This window comes from Cervus canadensis, chromosome 2 (genome assembly GCF_019320065.1).
Source record: "Cervus canadensis isolate Bull #8, Minnesota chromosome 2, ASM1932006v1, whole genome shotgun sequence".
NCBI lineage: Eukaryota > Metazoa > Chordata > Mammalia > Artiodactyla > Cervidae > Cervus > Cervus canadensis.
This window is the reverse complement of record NC_057387.1, coordinates 6,051,204-6,078,753: the sequence shown is the minus strand read 5'-3', so window position 1 is coordinate 6,078,753 and position 27,550 is coordinate 6,051,204. Positions and strand designations below refer to the sequence as shown.

At 39.9% G+C, this 27,550-nt stretch overlaps 1 protein-coding gene across 2 annotated transcripts; it reads left to right on the top strand.

Annotated features, from left to right (window-relative positions):
- The first annotated feature begins 2 nt into the window (after positions 1-2).
- HSD17B7 (hydroxysteroid 17-beta dehydrogenase 7) lies at positions 3-27,550 on the top strand. 2 transcript variants are annotated; one of them, XM_043450730.1, is made up of 9 exons: positions 3-370; positions 2,364-2,567; positions 3,754-3,846; positions 6,445-6,559; positions 12,347-12,541; positions 15,887-15,991; positions 16,734-16,790; positions 22,377-22,475; positions 26,230-27,550. In XM_043450730.1, exons 1-9 carry the CDS (start codon positions 336-338, stop codon positions 26,329-26,331), a joined length of 1,005 nt encoding a protein of 334 aa, XP_043306665.1. In that variant the 5' UTR covers positions 3-335; the 3' UTR covers positions 26,332-27,550. The 2 variants fall into 2 exon arrangements, with proteins under 2 accessions (XP_043306665.1, XP_043306670.1); XM_043450735.1 differs by lacking the exon at positions 22,377-22,475.

The window sequence follows — 27,550 nt, the reverse complement described above, 5'->3', positions numbered from 1 at the left end:
AAGCCGGACGTCAACGGGGCGGACCCGGGACGGGACACCTTCCGAGGCCCAGGAGCAGGGACAGCTCGGATTGGCTCGGGCCTCGTGCGACAACGCGGCTCCGCCCCTCGGCCTACCTCACTCCATCCCGGCTCCTGCGCGGTGAGCGGCTGGCAGGCAGCGAGCGACGGAAGAGGGCCCGGCGCGAAATCCGTGACGTGACAGGGAGGCGGGGCCCCTCCGGGCCCTGATTGACGGCCCGGGGGCGTGGCCGAGGCGGGGTTACGGGTCTAAGTACCGGTGAGAGTCCTTACTGGGTGCCTGCTTTGGGGCGCGTGGTCACAGGGTGCGCAACCATGCGGAAAGTGGTTTTGATCACCGGGGCGAGCAGGTGAGACCTCCTTCGAGATAATGGAGGCTGCGGGGCTGGGGTCCGAGGGAGCAGGAAGTACCAAGCCAGGTGGACCCGCCACCGACCGACCCCGGGAGCCCCTATCGCTGACCCTGCCTCGGTGGGGTCGCGGGCCGGAGACCCTGTCCGGCTTTTCTCTGGGCTCCCCTATGCGCGAGGTACCAGGCCTGTCGGCGTCGTGAGCGGCTCAGTAACGTGCTTTCAATTAAACACGACAGCGAAAATAAAAGGCGAGCGCCGCTCAGAGATGAGTCTCAGTGACGTCCTGTCGGTATGCAGAGAAAGTGACTACCCACTCAGACCTCGCCCCCTTTCCACTTTTGACTTTCTCATCACTGGTAAATTAGACCAGATCACCATACTTTTTGTACTCTCCCAGGTTTTTTTTTTTCTGTGCTAGACTTCCGCCCCTAGATAAATTTCAGCGTCCAAGAACGTTAGGATACGGGCGCGGGGGGAATATCTCATGTAACACAGTGCTAGACACCTAGTATACGTACTCTTCAGAGACTCAGACAAAAGTAACTTTTCTGTTAAGGCGTGGAAGGAGTGCAAGTAACCATACTGCCGAAGAGTAATTTAGTCTGGGGGCTGGGTATTTGGATTCAGCCTCTGTTTTACTTTTCGTTTGTAATTCAATGAACAGTGTGTGGAGGATGAAACTAACCAAACCATTTTTCTAATTGAGGCGTTTGAGGGGTGGAGGGTGGTGGATTAAGACTGAGGTTATGTTAAACGACATTTAAAATGAGTTCAGCTTTCAGTTATCTAGACATGTCCATGTTAACTAAAACAAACCTGGCAGGTGTCCTGTGATGGGCAGAATTTTAATGTGCCCTCATCTGAATAACTTTAACAGCCAGTGTGGGGCTTTCTATGTTGATATGCTTAAATAAGCCAGGCTTGATTTTGTGTTTGTTCCTTTCACAAATATTGTGATATGTGTAATTGTATATTTATAGAAAAGGCCTATTCTCAAGTGGGGATGAATAAACATAACTATGGTTTATTAATGGTGCAAGGCTCTTTGCCTGGAATCAGCTCTAAAGTCTTGGAAAAAGCCCACTTACCTAGGGTTTCACTGTTATCAGCCAACCTGATCCAACCCCTCTCCCCACCTACTGTGTGGTTTCACAATGCTCTTTCTGAAGGAGGTCATTGACACATGTACTCATCCGTGGGTGGGAAAGATCCCCTAGAGGAGGAAATGGCAATCCTCTCCAGTATTCTTGCCTGGAAAATTCCATAGACAGAGGAACCTCGTAGGCAACAATCCATGGGGTCACCAAGAGTCAGACATGACTGAGTGACTAAGCACGCAGCACGCATTCATCCCTACTTCTCTTTCCTTGTAGCCAGCTTATATTTCCTTTTCCTATCTTCCACTTAATTATCTTCCTGTTGGTTATTCAGTCTGAGTAGTTGAAAGGGACTTGTCTGTCCTGCCATTTGCATATACTTTACCCTGAAAGAGCCACCCGTTCCTTAAATTAGGAATTTCTGGTGCTGCTGATAGTGGCCATGATACCAGCTAATAGAAGAGCCCTTGCCCTTGAAAAACCCGAACAGCAGAGTAAAACACGCACACTGCTAATTGCTGAGATGCTCTTTTTAGCTCTTGCTGGTGATGTACTGAATCATTTTCATGAGTGTCACGATCAGCATAAAATGAAAACCACTGACAGGATAAAATCTGTCTTAAATGCTAAAGGACAGTTCTGATTTGCAGTTATTCAGGTCATTGAGCTTTTGCAAAATGAAAGAAACACAAGCTGGGCAACATCCTGAGCCAGTGACTTTTAGAGTTGGAGGGTTCCCCACTTCTTTACGTAGTTTTTGAGTGCTTTCTGTCTACCTGGACTCCTCTTTGGGGCTCAAGTTGACAAAATCAGTCTTCTGAGCCAGAGAGAAGGTGCCTCTATTTGGCACCATCTCATTTAATGCATATTCTATATCTGAATTGTCCTCTCAGTGGCGTGGGCCTAGCCCTCTGCAGGCGGTTGCTGGAAGAAGATGATGCACTTCACCTGTGCTTGGCGTGCAGGAACGTGAGCAAAGCAGAAGCTGTCCGCACCTCTCTGCTGGCCTCCCACCCCGCTGCTGAGGTCTCCATCGTGCAGGTGGATGTCAGCAGCCTGCCGTCCGTGTTCCAGGCCACCAAGGAGCTCAAGCAAAGGTCTGCGTCGTATTGATGGCTTTTTTCTCATGTGGTTGTGCAATGCAAGAGCTAATAGAGTAAGAACGGATGGGAAAATCTATAAAAGAAATAGGTGCAGTGTAAAAAGAAGTTACACTGAGGAAATCTGTATAGTGACATATTATGCTTCAGTATACCATATTTTCATTCTTAATCATAAGCATGACCATTCCATGAAGTTTATTTTATGAGCATATTTTGACATGCAGTCAGTTGTAAAGTCTTAGGTTAGTATAACTCCTTTGATGTTTAAATACATTTTTTGCATCTTTGCTTCACATAAAAAGAATCCATTAAGTATGTAAGGTAGGTATTGACAAGTGAAGAAATTTCCCCAGGCCACTCACTAAAAATTTGTTCATACCAACAGTAATTGGCATACAATAAACATTTGACAAATGTTTAGTATATGAAGGGCTAGAGTCCTTAGATATATAACTTCTCAAAAAATGGACAATAAATTGCATATAGCTACACAATGCATTTTTCTGGAAAGGTGGGGCATATTTTTTTCTTCTAAGAGGAATGAATAATAATTTGTTTAATTAATAGACTATTAATTACATTTTTGTAATTCAGGCCCGTAATAAGCAAGAGCTTCTTTATTTCCATGGGCAGTAAAATGAACTTCAATATATATAAGGAAAGCCTTCTTGGTAAAAGAATTGGCTGAAGAATAATATATTGTATTTCATTTATGCTTGATAGCCATTTGCATTACTGTGTTTTCTGCTCTAATGGATATCTTGGTGTTCAGATTCCCTCATTGATGGATCAGATTATATAAGTTTTACTTATCAAAGAGGAAAAATGTGATTTTTTTTTTTTTTTTTAAAAAGCAAAAACCTTTCTAAGACCAGAAGGAGAGTGGGTTTAATAGAGTTGCTGTGGTACCTTATTGGGAGGACTAAGCTGGAAGGAGTATTGATCAGAGAAGATTTGACTTCAAAACCCATTACAGCTCTCCAAATTCTGTTTGAGGCCACCATCAAAAAAAGAATACTCAAGTATTTACCATTGCTAAATAAAAAATGTTGAGAAAGTAGTACTGATGCCTAAGCTTGCTATGGCCATCTTTTTTGTGCTTTCTGTCCTTCATGGACCTTCTTTATTCTAATTGCTCTAAGAGATAACTAACAATCTTCTTTCTTGATTTTACTTGCAGGTTTCAGAGATTAGACTATGTATATCTAAATGCTGGGATCATGCCTAATCCACAGCTAAATATCAAAGCACTTTTTCGTGGTCTCTTTTCAAGGTAATTTCTATCTTCTAGATTAACTGATTGGAAGGAAGGTGTTTATTTATTTTTTGGCTAGTTTTGCCATCAGTCCATTAAATTGAGGGAATGAGGGGGTGTTGGGAAGAATGAAGATAGGAAGTACATGTTGCAGCCGTGTCATGAAGCATGCTTTCATCTTTGTGAGGAATGTTGCAAGTCATGATTCTGTGTTCTTGGTCCCCAGATATTCCAAGTATGTCGCATGTTTTGGCAGGTCAGTGTTGGTCTGCCTGACTGTGTCCATTAGAACATTCCAGAACTAGGCAGAGTTGTCAGTGAGACTCTTAATACCCAGGAAGGCAGCTTTAGAAGCATTTCTCAGCCATGTGTCAGGTACCCTGACCAGTAGGCTGAGGAAATGTACAGGGCTAAATACCTTCCTGGGAGATTCTCAATACACATTTAGTGGCTCTCAAAAATGTTTAACTACAACCTACAGTAAGAAATAAATCTCTTTTGTGACCCAGTGTACTTATTCATGGACTCCCCAGGTGGCACAGTGGTGAAGAATCTGCTTTCCAGTGCAGGAGACGTGGGTTCGATCCCTGGGTCAGGGAGTCCCTGGAGAAGGAAATGGCAACTAACCCATTCCCGTATTCTTGCTTGGAAAATTCAGTGGATAGAGGAACCTGGCATACTATAGTCCATGGGATGGCAAAGAGTCAGACACAACTGAGCACTGAGCACATCCATACTTATCCATAAATAGATATTACTCTTACTTCGTGCTTCTTCCTATACTACTACTTTTGTTTCACTTTTCTGCCATTCAACACACACACACCCCTACACACAAAATCACCTGCTGGTCTTGACCTATTACATTGATCTCTCAGCAAATCACTGTCTTAGTGTATTCAGTGCCTCAGGAATTCCCTATCATAAAAAAGCCAGCTTCACTTTGTTACTTTGTTCAGCAGCTAGACACCAGTGCGCAGGCGAAGACTCTTTCTTCTTGGCATGATTGTTATTCCACCAGGGCAGTTGACTTGTATTAGGTTGGTGCAAGAGTATTGTGGTTTTGCATGGTTGAAATCTGCTATCCGATATTGGAATACATTCTTAAATAAATGTGGTAATGTTATACATCATTTTAATGCACATTTCTCACTTTGTTTTTTGCTAATGACTTATTACTTGCTGTGTATTTTATATTTTTTTTAGACTAGGGAAATGATGTTAGACAAAAAGAAAATTCAAGTGATTTTCTTATTTGAGTTCAAAATTGTTCATAAGGCAGTGGAGACAACTTACATCAACAATACATTTGGCCCAGGAACTGCTAACAAACATACAGTGCAGTGGTTGTTTGAGAAGTTTTGCAAAGGAGATGAGATCCTTGAAGATGGGGAACTCGGTAGCTGATGGTCAGAAGATGACAGTGACCAGTTGAGAACAATCATTGAGGCTGATCCTCTTACAACTGCATGAGAAGTTGCTGAAGAACTCAGTGTTGACCATTCTATGGTAGTTTGGCATTTGAAGCAGATCGGAAAGGTGAAAAAGCTTGATAAGTGGGAGCCTCATGAGCTGACTGCAAATCAAAAAAATCGTCATTTGGAAGTGTCATCTTCTCTTATTCTATGCAAAAGCAACAAACCACTTCTCAGTCAGATTGTAATGTGCAGTAAAAAGTGGGCTGTATATGACAACTGACAACAACCAGCTCAGTGTTTGGACCAAGAAGAAGCCCCAAAGCACTCCTAAAGCCAAACCTGCACCCAAAAAATGTCATGGTCACTGTTTGGTGGTGTGCTGCCATTCTGATCCACTTCAGCTTTCTGAGTCCCCGTGAAAGCATTACATCTGAGAAGCAGGTTCACCAAATCAGTGAGATGCACCAAAAACTGCAATGCCTGTAGCTGCAATTGGTCAAGAGAGAGGGCCCAGTTCTTCTCCATGACCACACGTTGCACATCCAGTGCTTCAAAAGTTGAATGAACTGGGCTATATAAAGTTTTGCCTTATCCACCATATTCACCTAATCTCTCGCCAACTGACTATGACTTCTTCAAGCATCTTGCATTTTTGCAAGCATCAAAGCATTTTTGCAGGAAAACACTTCCACAACCAGCAGGAAGCAGAAAAACGCTTTCCAAGAGTTTGTGGAATCCTGAAGCATGTATTTTTATGCTACAGGAATAAACAAACTTACTTCTCATTGGCAAAAATGTGTTGATTGTAATGGTTCCTATTTTGATTAATAAAGGTGTGTTTGAGCCTAGTTATAATGATTTAAAATTCATGGTCTGAAACCACGATTACTTTTTCACCAACCTAATAGCTTGATTTGGAATGAAGGGAAGAGAGTTTTTGCAGCAGGGTTTTGAAAGGCTCAGGTTCCTGTTGGTTGTATGAACTATAAGTATATAAGTTGAACTGGGTGCAAGAAGGCACTTTTGCATTTGATTTAGTGCTCAAAATAACCTGCTCTGAGAAATAAGTATTTCTGTTCCTGTTATTACAGAAGCAAGGAAAATTTGGGGGTTTGGGGAAGGCAGGAGGGGGTCTCTCTTTAGTATCTTCAGTTAAAGAAGCTTTAAAAAGTCATACCATTGTCTTCTGTTGTTTCAGAAACGTGATTCATATGTTCTCCACAGCTGAAGGACTGCTGACACAGAATGACAAGCTTACTCCTGATGGGCTCCAGGAGGTGTTTGAAACCAATGTCTTTGGCCACTTTATCCTGGTAAAAATGTTTTAGGCTTAGTAAGCCAACTGTTAGTGCTGCGATCCTAAACATGTGCAGATATGTCCAATGCTGTGTTGTTAAGCTCATTAGTTTATGGCTAGCGTTACATCTTTGAGTGTTTAAATGGGGGTGATTACTCTTTGAAAACATTGCTTCCCTAAAGCAGCCTGTTGGTGTATTTTTTCCTTTGGACATCCACTTCAGAGAGCAGAAAGTAAAATATAAACACACAAGCACTTTTAGAAACACTGAACAGACCTGAGAAAGTGCACAAGTACTGTTCTAAATGGTCTTTGCAACTGGGGTTGTCATCAGATAGGATGGGGTAACAGACAAGACACTGTTAGACAGTACTTAATAGTTAATCTTTTACTATCGTGATGTGATTTCTTAAGCATCCAGACTGATGTGTTGTAATTCCAGGCATACATATAAAGCTAAGCAAGGGATGTGCAAATTGCCTAAGTTGTTCTGTGCTCTTGCCTCACATTTATTCTCATAAGACAGCTTTAATATCTAGATGAAGTAATGCCCAGCTCTGTTGCCAGTTGCTTTTAATTCTTTGTTATTAGAAGAACTCTTTCTGATGCATAGAATTTGTATCTCTGACACTTTTAGATTTATGATCTTTTTTTTTTTTTCACCTCAAATATAATTTCCCTCATAATTGGACCTCTTTGAGGGCTAGCTGTAAATATAAATATAATAATTTAAGATGTACGTAAACATTGGAATATTGTAAACCATTAAAAGAAAAGATCTTTTGCACTTAGATGGGATAGCCATTAGTATTTTATTATTGAGAAGAAACAGCCGGTGGCATTATGTACAGTGTGACCTCATTTGTATAAACAAATAGACAAATATGTATCTATTTCTAGAATGATACACATGAAGTTGGGAACCGCTTTGAGCTGGGTACCAGGATATCAGGAGTGAGTGTGGGATTCATGTGTCATTCTAGGTCCTTTAGCGCTTAAAAAAAATGTGGTATTGCTTCTTCAATGATAAAAGTTAAAATATAGTCAGGATAGGATTGAATTCATATTTGATCATGTTTTATAACTCTTCAGAGATTCATCTAATATATCCCTTATGTTTTTATAATCCTCTCATTCTTTGCCCTCTTTTTGAATTATTAAATTAGTTGGCAATGATAGAGGGTAAGTTAACGTGACTATTAATAGTCTGTCAACTTTTTGATGAATCTGCTGTTTAAAAAATCAGGTTGTTAAGGAAATCTAGTATTTTGGGGTGATCCAGGTTGGAATGGCAGAGGAGAGTGGTGACCAAAGGCACGATTCTCACAGGTGTCCTGGTGTCATGATTTAACATTGTGTATCCTTATGTAGGTAGGCCTAACAGCAGGGGCTTGGGGGTTGATTTATCAAATAAAATAACAGGAAGGCTTCTGATGCCTTCTACTCTCTCCAAATTAGTTTTAGGAATCTTACCACTTTGTGGAACAGAAACGTGGATTCTAGGTCCAAGTGTAAATGCATTATATGAGTGGGTCCATCCCCAGTTTGATTATAAATGATCAAACTTTTAGGGCTGTTAAAAGACTAGAGATAATTTCTGTAAAGTTCCAGGTACAGTGCAGTATTACATTGTGGAACCAGATGACTGAGTTAATCTCATGTTCATGGATTCTCTCGATTTGATGTAAATATTCATTGCAGATGTGGAAGCATTCCTAGATATTTCCTTAATACACTTCAAGTTTTAGGGTAGCTTTAGATTTACAGAATTATTGTAGAGAGTTTCTGCATACCCTAGGCCTAGTTTCCTCTATTATTATTATCTTTTGGCTGCATCATGCTGCATGTGAGATCTTAGTTCCCCACCTGGGCTTGAACCTGCACCCCCTTGCATTAGAAGCTTGGAGTATTAACCACTGGACCACCAGGGAAGTCCCAGTGTCCTCTATTATTAACATCCTACATAGGTTGGTAGATGGTCACAGTTAGTGAACCAACGTTGATATATTACTATTAACGAAACTCCATGCTTTATTCAGATTTCTTCAATTTTGTGTGATAATTCTTTTTCAGTTCTAGCATCCCATTTAGTAGTTAAATCTCACATTACATTTAGTAGTCCAATCTCCTTAGGCTCTTGTTGGTCGTGATAATTTCTCACACTTTCCTTGCTGTTGATGGCCCTGGCAGTTCGGGGATTGCTGCCCAGGTGTTTTGTATATGGTCCCTTACGGGATGTGTCTGTTTCCCTCATGATTAGATCTGAGAAAAGGCGTGTTTGAAAGGAAGACCACCGAGAGAGAGCGCCAGGCTCCTCCCACCCTGTCGGTGTGTCTTACGAGGGCTCCGCTGACCTGACGTGGCGTCTGTCAGGGTTTCCTGTGTGTGGTTACTTCTCTCTCCCTTTATATGTAGTCGTCTGTGGGAGAGTCACTTTGTGTAGCCCGCATGTGGTTGTGCTCGGCCTTCTAGCATGGAGTAGCTGTATGAATTATTTGGAGTTTTTCTGCAAGGGAGCTATGTCTGTTCTCCTCCACTTAATTCTTTATTCAACCACTTATTTATTGGCCTATTATTCCTTAGTAAAGCTGAATAAAGACATTTGTTACATCCATGCAGATTCATGGATATGTATTTTCTCCTTTGAATTATAAACACTATTTTCTTACTCGAATTATTTTAGCTTGGGCCATTGGACCTCTTTCAGTTGGAACTTTTATATCTTTTTCAAAAACTCTTATTGAAGTATAGTTGATTTACAATGTTGTATTAGATTCAGGTGTACAGAGAAATGATTAAGTTATATATACATGTGTATGTATATGTCTATATACACATATATCTTCTTTTTCAGATTCTTTTCCTATATAGATTATTACAGAATATTTAGTATAGTTCTTTGTGCTGTGCAGTGGGTCCTTGTTGGTTATCTATTTTGTATATAGCAGTGTGTCCCCTGCCACCTTTCCCCTTGGGAAGCTGCAAATTTGTTTTCTATGTCTGTGAGTCTGTTTCTGTTTTGTAAATAAATTCTTTTGTGTCATTTTTTTTCTAGATTCCACATATAAGTGATATCATGTATTTGTCTTTCTCTGACCTCACTTAGTATGATAATCTCTACATTCATCCATGTTGCTGCAAATGCCTTATTTTGTTTATTTTATGGCTGAGTAATATTCCGCTGTGTGTCTGTGTGTATACACACACCACGTCTTTATCCATTCATCTATCAGTGGACATTTAGGTGGTTTCTAGGTCTTGGCTATTGTAAATAGTGCAGCAGTGTGCATCATGGTGTATGTGTCTTTTTGAAGTACGTCTTGGAAGCTCTGTTTTTAGTAGAGCTCTGTCATACTGTTCTCCACAGTGGCTGTACCAGTTTATATTCCCATCAGCAGTTTAAGAGGTTTCCTTTTTCTCTGTACCTGTTCCAGCATTTGTTATTTGTAGACTGGTGTGAGGTGATACCTCATTGTATTAATAGTTTTGATTAGCATTTCTCTAATAATGAATGATGTTAAAAATCTTTTCATATTCCTCTTGGCCATCTGTGTATCTTCTTTGAAATGTCTATTTAGATCATCTACCCATATTTTGATTGGGTTGTTTGTTTTTTGATATTGAGCTGAATAAGCTATATATTGTATATATTGGAATATTATATATTTTGGAATTAATCCCTTATGGGTTGCATTGTTTGTAAGTATTTTCTCCCATTCTGTAGGTTGTATTTTTTTATGTTTATTTTTAAAATTTATTGCTTTATTTATAGTTTCCTTTGCTGTGCAAATGCTTTTAAGTTTAACTCGATCCCATTTGTTTATCTTTGTTTTTATTTTCATCACTCTAGGAGGTGTATCCAAAAAGATATCACTGCGGTTTCTGTCAAAGAGTGTTCTGCCTACATTTTCCTACAGGAGTTTTATAGTGTCTGGTCTTACATTTAGATCTTTTATCCATTTTGAGTTTACTTTTGAGTGTGGTGTCAGAGAATGCTTTAATTTCAGTCATTTGCATGTGGCTGTCCGGCTTTCCCAGCACCAGTTACTGCAGGGAGCTTCTTTGCACACTGTGTGCTTTCCTCCCCTGTAGATTACTTGGCCTTGGACACGTGGGTTTATTTCTGTGCTTTCTCTCCTATGGAATTTCTGTGTCTTTGACACAGCCTCATCATCCTGGCTTTCTGGTTTGGTTTTGTGCATGTCCTTCCTGACACCACATGATGTTTAAGACTCACGTTATGTATTTCCTATCCCAGTCTCAGAATCAGACATTTCTCTGAGGAGATCTGTTTCCTTTTGTTGGAGAATGGCATTAGAAACTCATACCTGGTGCTGCTTGCTGTTGAGATAGCATTTGCTTATAGGCCCTCTCAGCTCGCAGAGCGAGGACATTATCGTGTTGTTATTCAGTCTCCCAGTCCTGTCTGACTCTTTGCGGCCCCATGGAACTGCAGCACACCAGGCCTCCCTATCACTCACCATCTCCCCAAGCTTGCCCAAGTTCATGTCCATTTCATCTGTGATGCCATCCAGCCATCTCATCCTCTGATGCCCTCTTCTCTTTCTGCCCTCCATCTTTCCCAGCTTCAGGGACTTTTCCAGTGAGTCAGCTGTTTGCATCAGAGGACAAAATTGCTGGAGCTTCAGTTTCAGCATCAGTCCCTCCAATGAATATTCAGGGTTGACTTTCCCTAAGATTTGACTAGTATAATCTCCTTGCTGTCCAAGGGATTCTCAGGAGTCTTCTCCAGCACCACAGTTTGAAGGCATCGATTCTTTGGCATTCTGCCTTCTTTACGGTCCAGTTCTCACAACCGTACATGACTACTGGGAAGACCCATTACCTTGACTATACAGACCTTTTTGGCAGAGTAATGTCTCTGCTTTTCAACATACTGTCTAGCTTTGTCATAGCTTTCCTGCCAAGAAGCAACTGTCTTCTGATTTCATGGTTGCAGTCACCATCCACAGTGATTTTAGAGTCCAAGAAGAGGGTATCTGTCACTGCTTCCACCATTTCCCCTTCTATTTGCCATGAAGTAATGGGGCTGGATGCCATGGTCTTAGTTTTTTTTAATATTTAGTTTTAAGCCGGCTCTTTCACGCTTGTCCTTCACCCTCATCAAGTCTCTCTTTAGTTCCGCTTTGCTTTCTTCCATTAGAGTGGTATCATCTGCATATCTGAGGTTGATGTTTCTCCCGCCTATCTTGATTCCAGCTTGTAACTCATCCAGCCTGATATTTCTCATGATGTGCTCAGCATATAGGTTAAACAAACAGGGTGGCAGCAGACAGCCCTGTTGTACTCCTTTCTCAAACTTGAACTAATCGGTTGTTCCACACAGGTTTCTAACTGTTGCTTCTTGACCTGCATATAGATTTCTCAGGAGATAGGTAAGATGGTCTGGCATTCCTATCTCTTTAAGAGCTTTCCACAGTTTGTTATGATCTACACAGTCAAAGGCTTTAGCGTAGTTGATGGAACAGACGTAGATGTTTTTCTGGAATTCAAGGAAATATCTATGTGCATGCTAACCCATTTATATATAAATATCTATAAATATTTTGTATGTAACCATCTGAATCTTTATTAAGCTAAACATGAGTTCACACTGATGTCTGACTAATCCCTTACCACATGGATCAGTCTATACCCCTTCTCTTGCTTACTTGTGTCCTACTTTACCAATGACACACATGTTCAATTCTAGTGTACATTTATGTTGGTTTCAAAATTGTTATCTTGTAATCCCTTAGTATATTTTGACACTTTTTTTTTGTTTGTTTTATTCCTCACTCAGATTCAGGAACTAGAATCTCTCCTATGTCACAGTGAGAGTCCATCTCAGCTCATCTGGACATCATCTCGCAATGCAAAGAAATCTAATTTCAGCCTTGAGGATGTCCAGCACAGCAAAGGCCAGGAGCCCTACAGCTCTTCCAAATATGCCATTGACCTTCTGAGTGTGGCTTTGAACAGGAACTTCAACCAGCAGGTAGCCTGTCTCAGTGATCTGGAAATGGCAGGGCAGTGTTTTCTGAACTACCACTGATTTCTTAGTAAAATGGCTGGCTGTCTATTGTAGTGTGAAGATGAAATATTGTTTCTTGAGCAGGATTGCTGTGAGGACAAGGTAGGACATGACAAAGACTGATAGTTGATGTATAGGAAGTTTAGGGCAGAGATAATGAGCTCCGGACTTGTAGGTATATGGGGGTTCATTTACCAGTCTGTAGCTCCTCTGGAGCTATAATTTATATAACAGAATGACACTACTAACGATATCTATAGCTCCTATCAAGCATTTGCCGTGTGTCATTTAATACCTTTCCCATCACAGTGAGGTGGGTCAGAATATTTCCATTTTCGTATGAGGACACTAAAGTTTGGAGTCCTTATTAAAGTCATTTACCCAGAAGTCACACGGTTAGTAAAGGCTGGAGCTCAGAGCTGAGCTCAAGGCTGTCTAACTTCATTGCCTGGCCTTTTCCCATTAAGCCATGCTGCCACCCAGCGTTTGCTATATATATCCAGTGTTACAGGACAGTTGGTAGTTAGAAAGCCCTTGGGAAACGAGGATCTTTGGTGAGGCTGCAGAGCTGTGCCTTTGTGATGACTGGGTTTAGAGAGCAGCCCTTGTCAGACATGCTGGCTTCTTGTGGCCTCTGAGGTCTGGAACTTAGGACTTCTTTGTATGTTTCTCTTGCCAAGGTCCAAAATTTTAACTGGAAATCTCCAGTCTCTCCTGTGGGCATTTTCCTTTATTTGCTTTGACTGTGTTTTTTGAATGTGGGACTAGGGAGAAATTTAATTCCAACAATATTTACAAAAACTGACCATTTTTAGGGTACTGACCCAGGCTTAGAATTGAGGAGGAAGGAGAAATAAAAAGACAATGCAGAAACTATTTGCCCTTAAGGGACCGTTTTCGATCATCCGTTAGATACAGCAGTATAAACCTTATGTAATGGTCCAGACCTGTTTGATTCTAGAATGGAGACCTTCATCAGCTGGAATTCTCACTTCTGAGAACTGGCTCAGGATCAAACCTCTTAGTGAAGAGGATGGTATAAAAGTAGAAGCTATGAGCATATTCTCTAGATCTGCTTTTGAATCCTGGCTCTGTCACCTTGGACAGATTATTTAATGTCTTTGTACTTTCAGTTTCCTCATCTGATAATTAGGGTTAATAAGAGTGTTTGCCTCATAGATTTGCTGGGAAGATTGAGTGATTGGAGTGGTATGAAGCATTCACAACAGTGCTTTGTGTTAGAATGTGCGTGCGTATATGTATGTATCTGCACGTATGTGGGAGGTATGTGTACTCACGTGCATGCATGCGTGTGTGAGTGTGCCTGGCCACACGCACATGTGTGGGTTTGTGGGTCTGTGCGCATGTGTGTGAAGGTGACTGTGGTTCTGTGCTCACGGGTGTAGTGTCTGGTCATGCGGTCTGCAGCTGTTCACCCATGTGCTTACGTGTGTGTGTTTGTTGGCTGTTGTTATTATTATTCAGGCTCAGTGTGTTGGTGCACTTGTGAGCCTCCTCCTGAGATTTCTTGGGATGTTTAAAAACTTGTCATAACTGCTTGTCCTCTGGAAACTCCCTTTTAGGGATAAGGTCAGAGTGGATTTAGCTTCTTTTTTCATAAAAAAGCTCTGAAATTTTGCTTGTCTCCATTGTCAAGTTTTGGGATTTCATCTTTTTTTAAAAAAGATTTAGCTAATGCTGCCACCTCCTTTAAAATCTGTGTGATTGGTTTGTAGCTCATGATGTTTCTCCCTTGGCTTTTATGAAGAAAGAAGTAGCTAAGAAAGAACTACCTCCCTTCGAAGACTTGTATGACTAGAAATGTTGGATCCCTGTCCATGAATGACCCCTCCCCTCACACAGCCTTGAGAAATACTCAGGGTCGTCACGCTCATTCCTTCAGATCAAATGTGTGAAGGAACTCCAGTTTAGATAAGATGGCCTCCTTGCTTGTTTCTTTTGTTGCTCAATGTCAGAAAGTCGTGTGTGTTGAAAGCCCTGGATTTTAGTTCACAGATGTCTTCATTTAGGGCTGAATAGGTCCTAACTGTCCCTGGCTAGTTCCCAGAATAAGAAATTCTTCTTAGCTATCTTTGGGGCAAAATATTTGGGAAGAATTTTTGGTCTGTAAAGTTCCTGACTGTTTTCAGAGGACTGCTGGTAAATCAAGGGGATTCTCAGGTCTAAATTATCCACGTCAGGCACCACCAGGCCCTGCAGCAGTGAATAAAGGAAGCCAGCCTTCTAGCTTCTGACCCTCAGGGTGCTTTCTGTCCCCTGAACTGACTGTGCTATCCTGGCACTTTCTATTTTTGTTTAAAAGGAAAAAGAAAAAAGTTAAAAGTAATAAAAATATGAAATAAACTGAAAACGAAAGTGAGTCAGTCGTGTCCAACTGACTTCATGTTTGCAACTCCATGGACTATACAGTCCATGGAATTCTCCAGGCTGAAATCCTGGAGTGGGTAGCCTTTCCCTTCTCCAGGGCATCTTCCCAACCCAGGGATAGAACCCGGGTCTCCCACATTGCAGGTAGATTCTTATCCAGCTGAGCCAGCAGGGAAGCCCATGAATTAAAATAGTCAATATCAAAATAAGGTGAAATGTGGTGAAAATTAAACCAACTAAACTAGTAAAACAAATCCCAGTGTTCCAAGGATTACTAAAGACCATCAAACACCCTGTCTATTATTAATATGTGCCATGTGTTAACTGGGACTCTTTTTATAGAACAGATCTTTCTAAAATGATGACTCCAGGGCAGAGAACCTGATTTAGAGATCTTCAGTTAGAGGAGGTCTTTGTGGAATCATACCCACCTCTCTGATGCCTCAAGCTAGAGCCCTGGGCCTTGTGTACCTGCAGGAAACAGAAATACACTTGAGGTTTAGCTGTCTGTATTTACTAGAATAGAAACGTCTTTCAGGCAAAGACTTTCTTTGCATGGCTTTCTTATCTCTAACTGCTCATTTTGGTTGGTCAACAGATCTTCAGTTAAGCCATGGAAAACTCAGGTAACCAGTCCTACTTCTCTCATCCTGCTTCAAGCTCGGTTACTCTTTGTTCTCTAAGTTACTTGAGAATAAAATACTTTATCTTACTATTTGTATTGAGTGCCTCTCATAGTGCATTTTCAGTACACGATTCTTAAACTGAAATGGTCTACCCAGCTTCAAGGACAACTTAGAGCATAAAGCCTTGACACCTGGCTTCCTGGCTCATTTGTGTTTCTCCTTTATTAACTGACACAGAGGTAGGCTCAGCGTGTATTGAATTGAAATGAACTGCTGCCCCCATTTCTGCTCCCAGGGTCTGTATTCCAGTGTCGTGTGCCCAGGGACGATGCTGACCAGTCTGACGTATGGAATCCTTCCTCCCTTTGTGTGGATGTTAATCATGCCAATCATATGGCTGGTGAGTGGTAAATGCTTCTTCTCTTAGTTTCCTTAAGCTGTTCAAGTTGGAGCCAAAAAGATATGTTTAAGGGTTGGGAAGTGCTTTAAGTAACTGAACTTGAAGGTGGCAGAATTCCGTTTCACTCAGAAGTTTTGATGTTACTTACCATGTAATCTCTGCTTCATCCCACCTGATACTCCCACTGCACCACCATCTTAGTGTACACTTTTCGTCAAGGGAATGCTTCTCTGATCACGCACCATATAGCCCAGGAGTTCTATGATTATATAATTTTGAGAAACCTGTGGTAAGTGATATCAAACTGGATTTCTCTGAGCTTTTAATATAGTCAAGTGCATTAAAATTTACCAAGGAGGGTATGATTGTGCATTGTATGATCACAGTATCATGTTTTTGCTTGTTTGTTTTGTTTGTATTTTGAGCATCCCTCCAGCACTCTTTAGAAAATGCTGCTTTCAGGAAATGACCTTCCCTTGTAGAGCTCAGGAAGAAATATCCTTCTGTTTATGGCAGGCATGGAAAAAAGATGAGAAGGACATATGCCTTCATGTTAAAAGTGGTTGACTTGGAGTAATGGAGATTAAATGATGGAAATTATTTCTTGTTTAGATTTATTTTCAGAAACCGAAAAATGCTCTTTGTAATAAGAAATGCAGTTTGTCTTTTTTTAACTTTTAAATGGATAATACTTTTGTGACTCTAAACCACCGCAAAATGACTACTGTTTTCTTTTTCTCAGTTACGCTTTTTTGCAAATGCTTTCACGCTGACACCTCACAATGGAACAGAAGCACTGGTATGTCACTAGAGTTTTAATATGTTGTATTCACTTCACAGATGTAGACTGTGAATCCACTGGATTAGAAACAGTCGTAACAGAAAAGGTGAGAACAGGCTCTGTATAAGCAAGGTCCTATTTTGGGCTAAGGTGAGTCATAAGGTGAAATGCTAATGATTAGCAGTGAACTTTGAAAGTCCAGTATGTTTCCTGGCACTGAGTGCCGTGGTTCTGGGGTCAGCACTTCTGTAGAAGCAAGAGACATGAGCAGCCAGAAGAGAGCGGAGCGTGGAATGCTGTAGGGGCAGGCAAAGCCAGATGCTGGCTGGGCAGTCAGCGTGAGATTCCCACGGAGAAGGTGTCTCTCAGGGGTCAAGAGTAGAGGCAGCAAAGCCCAGCTCCATTTCCCAATATGAAGATTCTCTTTTCCTGTATTAATAATAGAGAACCGAGTTATTAACTTGATTAGAAAACCAGTTTGTTTCCTTAAGTCACTCATGCAAATGGACTGCACGTGTTTCTGCATCAATGGCAGACATTACTAATGGATCATAATACTCTGTTCTGTTGTACATAAATGAATCTCTGAATATTTTTCAACTAAAGGCCCCAAAGACATTCTCTACCAGTGGATGAGAATTGTCATACAAGATGAAATGTATTCGTCCTCTGTGCTATATACCATCTGGTTGAAATTCCACTATATTAAAAGTCAGTTCTCTGTGTGTGTTTCCCTCACTCCACTTAGCTCCTTCAGGGTTTTTGCTCTGTATTTTAGAAACCTGAGAGCCTATCACTAGAGTGTTCATACTTAACAGATTCTTAAATCATAGCTGAACTGAAACTAAGGAAAATGCTAAGGGAATTGAGTTGGCACTCTTCTTATGGTAAATATTGCAGAAAGAAATGCATTTATTGTAGAGAGACAAATTGATAATAGAAGCAAATACTTTTAAACTAATTTTATGTATTTCTTAATATATTTGTTAAGCTATTTAAAATAATGAATGATTGTTTAGGGATTACTCCTTCCACACATTTACGACACTGAAAATCAAATCTAGAGGTCAAGTATATATTGTGTCAGAGGAGTAGGAATAGTTAAAATTCAGAATCTCCAGTTGCTAATGAGCTTAGAGTCATGTTTTTAAAAAAAAGAATGAATAGAGAAAATAGACAAGAAAATCAGACATTCTATCATCTGGTGGCAAGTACTCTAGGGATGATCAGAAAGGAAGATCACTATGGGGCTGGACTAGTTGGAGCAGGCTCTGCTTACTGAGTCAGGCTTAATTTGGGCTCTGAAGGATAGGTTGAATTTGATAAGATAAGCGGCAGGTCCCCAGCGTCATGTTCAAAAAGTCTGTGACCTGCTGTAATTTCCTTCAGTGTGGGTGAGTAGGATGTCATTACCACTTAGTGATGATTATACATGCTGGGGATACAGATGAGGGTTTGAGCACATCGTATGTGTAGCAAGAATCTCTTCAACCTTTGGTTGAATAAATTTTATCTCTTTAAATGGGCTGAGCTTGAGTGGCTTAGAATACAGTGGTTAAGAATGTGTACTGTAAAAAAAAAAAAAGAATGTGGACTGTAGAATTATAGTAATTCTGTTCAAATTCCAGTTCTCTAGTTTCTGACTGTGAACTCTTGGGCACATTTTTTGCTTGCCTAAGCCTTTTATTATTAGCTGTAAAATAGGAATTACAGGAGTAAATGAGAGAAGGCTTATTGTAAAGGATTTTGTATATTTCAGCATTTAAGATTTTAAAGAAAATCATCTTAATGAAAATAATGTAGTGTTGGCATGTGAATTGACAGATCAGTAGAATAAAATAGAAAGTTTAGGATGGGCCCAAAGCATATAGGTGATGCAGAAAATCACCTATGCAGAAAATCAGTGAGGGTAAAGATGGTTTATTCAACAAATGGTGCCAAAAAATAAAATAGGATCTTTTCTTCATACCTTACAGTCAAATAATATTCTAGGTAAACTAAAAGATTTATGTATAAATGTAAGAATGTATAGTTACTTGGAAAAAATATGGGGACATTTTAAAATAATTTTAAGAGTGCAGAGGCTTAACTATTCCCAGGAACTCTAAAAAACTGAAAAAATTGATTAAAAGTAAAAAAAAATTACATGACTAAAATTCTCACTATATAGATACTCAAAAGATTTACCACAAAATAGAAGAAAAATACCTGCTACCCATAACATAGATAAAGGTTAAATTTTCTTTCTTTTTTTAATCACAAAGAAAAGGCTATACAGTTTATTTTATTTTATGCATTGGTCATTCCCATAAAATGCTTGGCTCTCATTATAAAATCCTATTAAAAACAAAACAGTACAAAAAAGTTTTTGGAGTTTAACTAAAGCACTAGAACATGATAAGCATATAGCTGATTAACTTCTCACTTCATTGTACAGTAGAAACTAACACACTATTGTAAAGCCATTATGTTTCAATAAAAAATAAGAAAAAAGATTTTAAGGCCTTGTGTAAGCAAAGAACAAAAGATGTAGCCCTCTTTCACCTACGCTTACAAAGCACTTGCTTTTTAAAAAATTTTTTTTATTGAAGAATAGTTGCTTTACAGAATTGTGTTGTTTTCTGTCAAACCTCAACATGAATCAGCCACAGGTATACATGTATCCCCTCCCTATTGAAGCTCCCTCCCGTCTCCCTCCCACCCCACCCCTCTAGGCTGATACAGAGACCCTGTCTGACTTTACTGAGCCACACAGCAAATTCCCGTTGGCTATCTATCTTACATATGGTAATGGAAATTTCCATCTCACTCTCTCCATCCCTCTCACCCTCTGCTCCCCTCTCCCCATGTCCGTAAGTCTATTCTCTATGTCTGTTTCTCCACTGCTGCCCTGTAAATAAATTCTTCAGAACCATTTCCCAGATTCTGTATATGTGCATTAGAATATGATAGTTATCTTTCTCTTTCTGACTAACTTCACTGTGTATAATAGGTTCTAGGTTCATCTACCTCATCAGAACTGACTCAAATGCATTCCTTTTTATGTCTGAGTAATACTCCACTGTGTATATGTACCACAACTTCTTTATCCATTCATCTGTCAATGGGCATCTAGGTTGCTTCCATGTTCTAGCTATTGTAAATAGTGCTGCAATGAACAATGGGATACATGTGTCTTTTTCACATGTTTCCTCAGGTTTCTCAGGGTAGATGCCTAGGAGTGGGATTGCTGGGTCATATGGTGGTTTTATTCCTAGTTTTTTTAAGGAACCTCCATACCATCTTCCATAGTGGCTGTATCAATTTACATTGCCACCAACAGTGCAAGGGCATTCCCTTTTCTCCACACCCTCTCCAACATTTATTGTCTGTAGACTTTTTGTTGATGGCCATTCTAGCTGGTGAAAATTATAAGATACTGATGAAAGAAATCAAAGACGACATAAACAGATGGAGAGAGGTTCCATGTTCCTGAGTAGGAAGAAGCAATATTGTGAAAATGACTATACTATCAAATGTGACCTACAGATTCAACGTGATCCCTATCAAATTACCAATGGCATTTTTCACAGAACTAGAACAAAAAGTTTCACAATTCATATGGAAACACAAAAGATCCCGAATAGCCAAAGCAGTCTTGAGAAAGAAGAATGGAGCTGGAGGAATCAACCTTCCTGACTTCAGATTATACTACAAAGCTACAGACATCAAGACAGTATGGTACTGGCACAGAAACAGAAATATAGACCAATGGAACAACATAGAAGCCTGGAAATAAACCCATGCACCTATGGGTACCTTATTTTTGACAAAGGAGGCAAGAATACAATCGGGCAGACAGCGTCTTCAGTACATGGTGCTGGGAAAACTGGGCAACTACATGTAAAAGAATGAAATTAGAATATTTCCTAACACTACACACAAAGATAAACTCAAAATGGATTAAAGACCTAAATGTAAGACCAGAAACTATAAAACTCATAGAGGGAAACATAGGCAGAACATTTGATGACATAAATCAAAGCAAGATCCTCTATGACCCACCTCCTAGAGTAAGAGAAATAAAAGCAAAAGGAAACAAGTGGGACCTGATTAAATTTAAAAGCTTCTGCACAGCAAAAGAAACTATAAGCAAGGTGAGAAGACAACCCTCAGGGTGGGAGAAAATAATAGCAAATGAAACAACTAACAAAGGATTAATTTACAAAAGAAACAAGCAGTTCATACAACTCAATACCAGAAAAACAAACAACCCAATCGAAAAGTGGGAAAAAGACCTAAACAGGCATTTCTCCAAAGAAGATATACAGATGGCTAACAAACAAATGAAAAGATGCTCAACATCGCTCATTATTAGAGAAGTGCAAATCAAAACTACAATTTTGATTAATTGTAAATTAATTACTAAACTTTACTAAAATTTACTAAATTTACTGGTAATTTTACTAAAATTACTAAATTTTCTTAATTGTTAAGGAACATCAACAAATCAAGGAAAACAACTTATTGGAACAATGGGCAGAGGACATGAAGAGAGTTTTGAAACTTTTAATCATGTGAAGAAATGCCTAATCTTCGAGAAATGCAAATTAATGAAAAACTTTCACCTCTGATTAGCAAAGATTAGAAGTTTTAATGTATTGATACTGTATTGGCAGGGGTCTAGGGAAATGAGCACTCTGCTGCACTGCTGGAGAGAGTAGTCTGACACAGCCTCTGTCAAGGACTGTTTGGCCATATCATTCAATATAATAAATGCACATATGTTTAACCTAGCAATTCCATCTTTGGTATTTATCTTATTTAAGATGTAAGATATCCTCAAACTTACATTGAATGATTTAGTCATCATTCATCACAGTGATGTTTGTAATAGCAAAAACTGGCAAAAACTTCTATATCAGTTGGAAACTTTATGTAAATTATGGCACATCCATAGAAGGATGCTACTTTGAAAAAGATTGAAATTTTCATGTACTGGTTTGAAAGTATCTCCAAGGCCTGTTGTTCAAGTAAAAAATGTAAAGCGTGGAATAGTGTACACTTTGCTTCCATTTGCCTAAGAGAAATGGATGTATTTGTTTTTTTAACCAAATACATTTTCTTTGGAAGAATATACAGAATACTAACATGAGTGCTTGCTTCTGGAGAGAACTGGGTGGCTAGAAAACTGAAAGGGAGGAAGAGTTTTGACTTCCATGTACATCTTTTGATTGTTGTACATGTACATGTACGTACTCATCTATTAATAAAATTAAATATTACATCAGTGACCTGTACTTTGCTGTGGTGTCAGCTGAGTATCCTCTTGGAGTGAGCTCCAGTTCACATGTCCTGAGCTTTAATTTGAGGATTAAGGGAAGAGTCAGTTAAATATGGGAACGTTTGCTTAAAAATTTTCAAAGGATACTATTAAGTGGGCTCTTCTACTTTCTTCCTTCAAATTATAGTAGTGGTTCATGCCAGTGTCACAGTCAGCTGATGCTATTCAGGGGGGTTGTCAGAATATTTCTGGGGCTCTCTGAAGTGCTGATTAAAAATCCCCTCCAGCCTCACTCACTGTGGGCAGAAGAGAAGAGTCATTGACACCCTCTTCCTTTCCAGGTCTGGCTTTTCCACCAAAAGCCTGAGTCTCTCAATCCTCTGGTGAAATATCTGAGTGCCACCACTGGCTTTGGAAGCAATTATGTGACGTCCAAAAAGGTGACTCTCTTTCCTTTGTTTCACTGAAGAGGCTGATGGTGGGCTGGTCCCTGGGTTCCCGACCACCCTACCAGCTGCCCAGCTTCTCTTCTGCGGGTCTCCCCTCTCTGCCATCACACTGGCCTATTTTCATTTCCTTCTGCTCTCTCCTGCCTCTTAGCTTGGCACACCTTTTCTCCACCTAAACTGCTCTTACCTATCTTTTTTCTGATTCATTACTACTATTTATTCTTAAGATCTCAGCTTTTATGTGACCTTTTACATTGGGTCAGGTGCTTTCATGCTAGATTTTTTTGACCTGTGCCAGTCCTGGGTAGAACTCATTCAGCAGTGGGCTCCTTGCTCCAAGGAGCTTTGTGAAGGGGGGATTACACCCTCTTTCCTTGCAGGTTACCTTGCACATGGCACATGCTCAAGAAATGTGACCCAAGTTGAATGAAATATAAAGCATCTTTCTTAGTGAAGTTAGCTTCCCTTTGTGTTCCACTTATGACAATTATTAGCTTTAATAGTTTGGTATTTGAAGAGGCAGGGTACAGAGTTTGGAAACATGGGTGCTGTGTTTTGTAGATTCTGTGTTATCTAAAATGAAATTAAACATAGTTACATAGTAGAAGGTGAAAAAAATTATTTTGACCCCATAAGGATTAATTTTGTTATATTTTTGTCCTGAGTAAGGTTTATTTCAGCCTCCCATTTTTGACTACCTAGCTTATTGTGAGGAGGCAATGGCATAAAATAAAATTCAGTTCAGTTCAGTTCACTCAGTCGTGTCCAACTCCTTGCAACCCCATGGTCTGCAGTACGCCAGGCTTCCCTGTCCATCACCAACTTCCAGAGCTTACTCAAACTCATGTCCATTGAGTCGGTGATGCTATCCAACCATCTTATCCTCTGTTGTTCCCTTCTTCTCCTGCCTTTAATCATTTCCAGCATCAGGATCTTTTCAAATGAGTCAGTTCTTCGCATCAGGTGGTCAAAGTATTGGAGTTTCAGCTTTAGCATCAGTCCTTCCAATGAATATTCAGGATTGATTTCCTTTAGGATAGACTGGCTTAATCTCCTTGCAGTCCAAGGGACTCTCAAGAGTCTTCTCCAATACCACAGTTCAAAGGCATCAGTTCTTTGGCGCTCAGCTTTCTTTATAGTCCAACTCTCACATCCATACATGCCTATTGGAAAAACCAAAGCTTTGACTAGACGGACCTTTGTTGGCAAATGTCTCTGCTAATATACTGTCTAGGTTGGTCATAGCTTTTCTTTCAAGGAGCAAGTATCTTTTAATTTCATGGCTGCAGTTACCATCCGCAGTGATTTTGGAGCCCAAAAAAATAAAGTCTGTCACTGTTTCCATTGTTTCCCTATCTATTTGCCACGAAGTGATGGGACCAGATGCCATGATCTTAATTTTCTGAGTGTTGTTTTAAGCCAACTTTTTCACTCTCCTCTTTCACTTTCATCAAGAGGCTCTTTAGTTCTTCTTTGCTTTCTGTCATAAGGGTGGTGTCATCTGCATATCTGAGGTTACTGATATTTCTCCTGGCAATTTTGACTCCAGCTTATGCTTCATCCAGTCCAACATTTCTCATGATGTACTCTGCATATAAGTTAAAAAAGCATGGTGACAATGTGATGTACTCCTTTCCAGATTTGGAACCAATCTGTTGTTCCATGTCTAGTTCCAACTGTTGCTTCTTGACCTGCGTACAGATTTCTCAGGAGGCAGGTCAGGTGGTCTGGTATTCCCATCTCTTTCAGAATTTTCCACAGTTTGTTGTGATCCACATGGTCAAAGGCTTTGGCCTAGTCACTAAAGCAGAAGTAGATGTTTTTCTGGAACTCTCACTTTTTCGATGATCCAATGGATGTTGGCAATTTGGTCTCTGGTTCCTCTGCCTTTTCTAAATCCAGCTTGAACATCTGGAAGTTCATGGTTCACGTACCGTTAAAGCCTGGCTTGGAGATTATTGAGCATTACTTTGCTAGCGTGTGAGATGAGTGCAATTGTGTGGCAGTTTGAACATTCTTTGACATTTCCTTTCTTTGGGATTGGAATGAAAACTGACTTTCTCCAGTCCTGTGGCACTGTTGAATTTTCCAAATTTGCTGGAAAATTAGATTGAAGCAAGTAAGTTAGCTAAGGCAGAGTCATGCTCGACAGTGACCTTGTCTATATGTCAGTAGCTTGAGGTCTAAAGGGAACCATGCTCTCCACTTCCTATAGTACATGTTTACTAAAAATGAACCTAAGAACCTCCAGTGTTTTCCATACTATATTCTGTGAGATACTAGTTCCTTAAGAAGATTTGCAAAAAGCAATTTGTCATCCAAGTAAGTTTAAGAAATGCTTCACATTATATTCCCCCCCTTTCAGAGACCCGCACAATGCACATTATGCCAGCAAAGGCTTTGAGAAGTTGATACAGTTAGGAGATATGCCTGACATGTTTCATCCTGCTGTTTCTAAGTTGTTCTTGACTGTATGACGTTTTCTTTTCCTTTTAAAATTTAAGAATGCATCACAACATCCCAAGAAATACTTTGGGAACTTTGTGCTAAGTTGCTTTAGTCATGCTTCACTCAACTCTTTGAGACCCCATGGACTGTAGCCCACCAGGCTCCTCTGTCCATGGGATTCTCCAGGCAGGAATGCTGGAGTGGGTTGCCATTTCCTTCTCTAGGGGACCTTCCTGACCCAGGGATTGAACTAGCATCTCTTGTGTCTTCTGCATGGGCAGACGTGTTCTTTACCACTAGCATCGCCTGGGAAGTCACCTTGGGAACTCTACTGTAAACTAACAAGCTTACTTTTAGGTCCTGAGAATTTTTGAACTTACATATATTGATGTCAAAGGAATGACTGATTTACCAAGGGGATAAAATGTTTAATTTCATAAACCGAAGGAGTCTATTAGCATTTCTTGGAAATGCATTGCAGAATGTTGTTAACCTTTGATTAATTTTGGGAAGTCAGCTTTCTGCTGTTTAAATGTGGGGTTGAATTAAAGAGAGCTGTAATTCCTCTTCCAGTTACAACATGAAAAAAAAATGCTAACATGATTGAATGTAAATGTTTTTCCAAAATGTTTTAAAGTTTTCTTTAATTTTTAGCCTTTTAGCTTTGGGGGCTGGCAGTCTGCTTTGCATACACTGTATCAGTTAAAATTAATTTTCTACATAAAACAGAAGAATGTAAAGTAAAGTGGATAAAACAAGATAAAAGCTAAGATTTCTTGCATGTAAAGCAGTTTGGAGGATGGCAGCTTTGGGCTGGCCTGGCAGCTTTGGAAATTGTCAGGTATCCAGGTTCCCCCTGCCATCCCTGAGGTACGGCCCGCATCCTTGTGGTTCAGGAGAGCAGTGTGAAGATGGGAGAAAGAAAGGGGTGCCCCATTCCCTTTAAAGAGAGTTCTGGGTAGTACCACACACTTCCACTTATATCTCATTGGCCAGAATTTAGTCCATGGTACCATTAGCTTCAGTGAAGGCTGGAGACTTAGTCTTTCATCTGCAGGGCAGTGAGTTCAGCTAAGATCAGAGCTCTTTTACTAAACAAGTTAGTTACTAGGAGGTTAAGTATCAGCTGTAATTAAAAAAAAAAGTTAAGATTCCTAACATTCCCCACATGGCTTCCCCCGCAGCTTTCCCACCAGGCCTTTTTTGGATTCTTTTACCTGTTATTTAAATGGATTCCTTTTATTCAAATCCTGTTTATTTTTCCTTTCTAGTCATGCCTATCTTGCTTCTTTTCCAGATGGACCTAGATGAAGACACTGCTGAAAAATTTTACCAAAAGTTACTGAAACTTGAAAAGCAGATTAGGGTCACCATTCAGGAAACCAATAACCAGAACTGAAAATGATGCTCTCTGAAACATTCTGTGCCTTTTGGGGATTCTGGAGTGCGTGAGTTTCTCCTGAGCTGGATCATGTGCATTTGTGGTAAACACTGATTTCTGATGGTCTCTTCATCACAGAATCACCTCTGTGATTATGTGTGTGTGTGCATGTGAGAAAAGAATATCTGATATTTTATCAGTCTCTATGAATGATGTCACATCAAAGTCGTGCTAGAGGAACCCAACTGAGTATCCGTTTGTTCAGCCAGCAAGAGCACAAGCTCTGCTTCATGGGACGAGGTGTTGACTTGAGTAATTATGACACAGACACATACTGATTCTCCTTTCACCTGCCCCAGAAGGAGGACCTACTACTCATTCTCTGAGGAGCAATCTTAGCCTTGTTCTTCACAAGTAGTTTTCCCTGGTTTTGTACCTTATTTCTTCCTCCACATGCCACATTTAAAAATCCTGATACAGATGCCCATGTTATTAATCATCATAGTAACAAAAGTGTATGTATTTGGGCCACCTGAATTATTTTCTCTTTATTTTAAAAGTATCTTTTATTGATATTGAGATAGTCCATGTTAATAGTGGGCCTGACCTTCACCACAGTTTACAAATTTATTACTGACCAACTTGTTTCCATGACATATTTTAGTGAATGTAATCCTGCACCAAAAATCATTTACTCAAATTGTTTCAGTGAATTTACTCAGATTTTTCAATTGAATAATTACTGGTGGAATGTCTCTTAGTATCAGTAGTGGTCGAAAGTGGTTAGGACTAGTTTGCATGATGTCAAGACAAAATGCTAAAATTCCTAGGTGTTTCAACCAACATCTGGGATGTTAGAGTAATATTTTGAATGAGTTAATATGAAAAATTACATGTAAATATAATGTCTATGTTTTAAAGTGTGGAATTTTGGTTATTCTTTCTCTAAGTTTGTTGCTAAAGATATTTTTAATAACTTTAAACATAAATGAAAATGAGAGCTGACCACTCTCCGTTCTCTTTGAGAAAGAAGGGTGAAGTTAGAGAGCTGAAAGCATAGAGCTGGTTTTCACTCCTGTGTTTACTCACTTAATTGGGAAGAAGTACATTTTTGTGGATCTCAAGCTTTCTGTCTGTGAAGTGGAATAATTATCTTTCTGTGTTCTCTGTTCATGGATATGAAGTGAGAATTAAATGCGGTAATATATGTGAATGAATAAAGAGCATTTTTTGAGAA

Bases quoted from the DNA above. Each gene is read 5' to 3' on its own strand.
- HSD17B7 (XM_043450730.1), top strand. From the start codon at position 336: ATGCGGAAAGTGGTTTTGATCACCGGGGCGAGCAG. The intron at 371-2,363 runs GTGAGACCTCCT...TTGTCCTCTCAG, and splicing joins TTGATCACCGGGGCGAGCAG to TGGCGTGGGCCTAGCCCTCT. The intron at 2,568-3,753 runs GTCTGCGTCGTA...TTTTACTTGCAG, and splicing joins ACCAAGGAGCTCAAGCAAAG to GTTTCAGAGATTAGACTATG.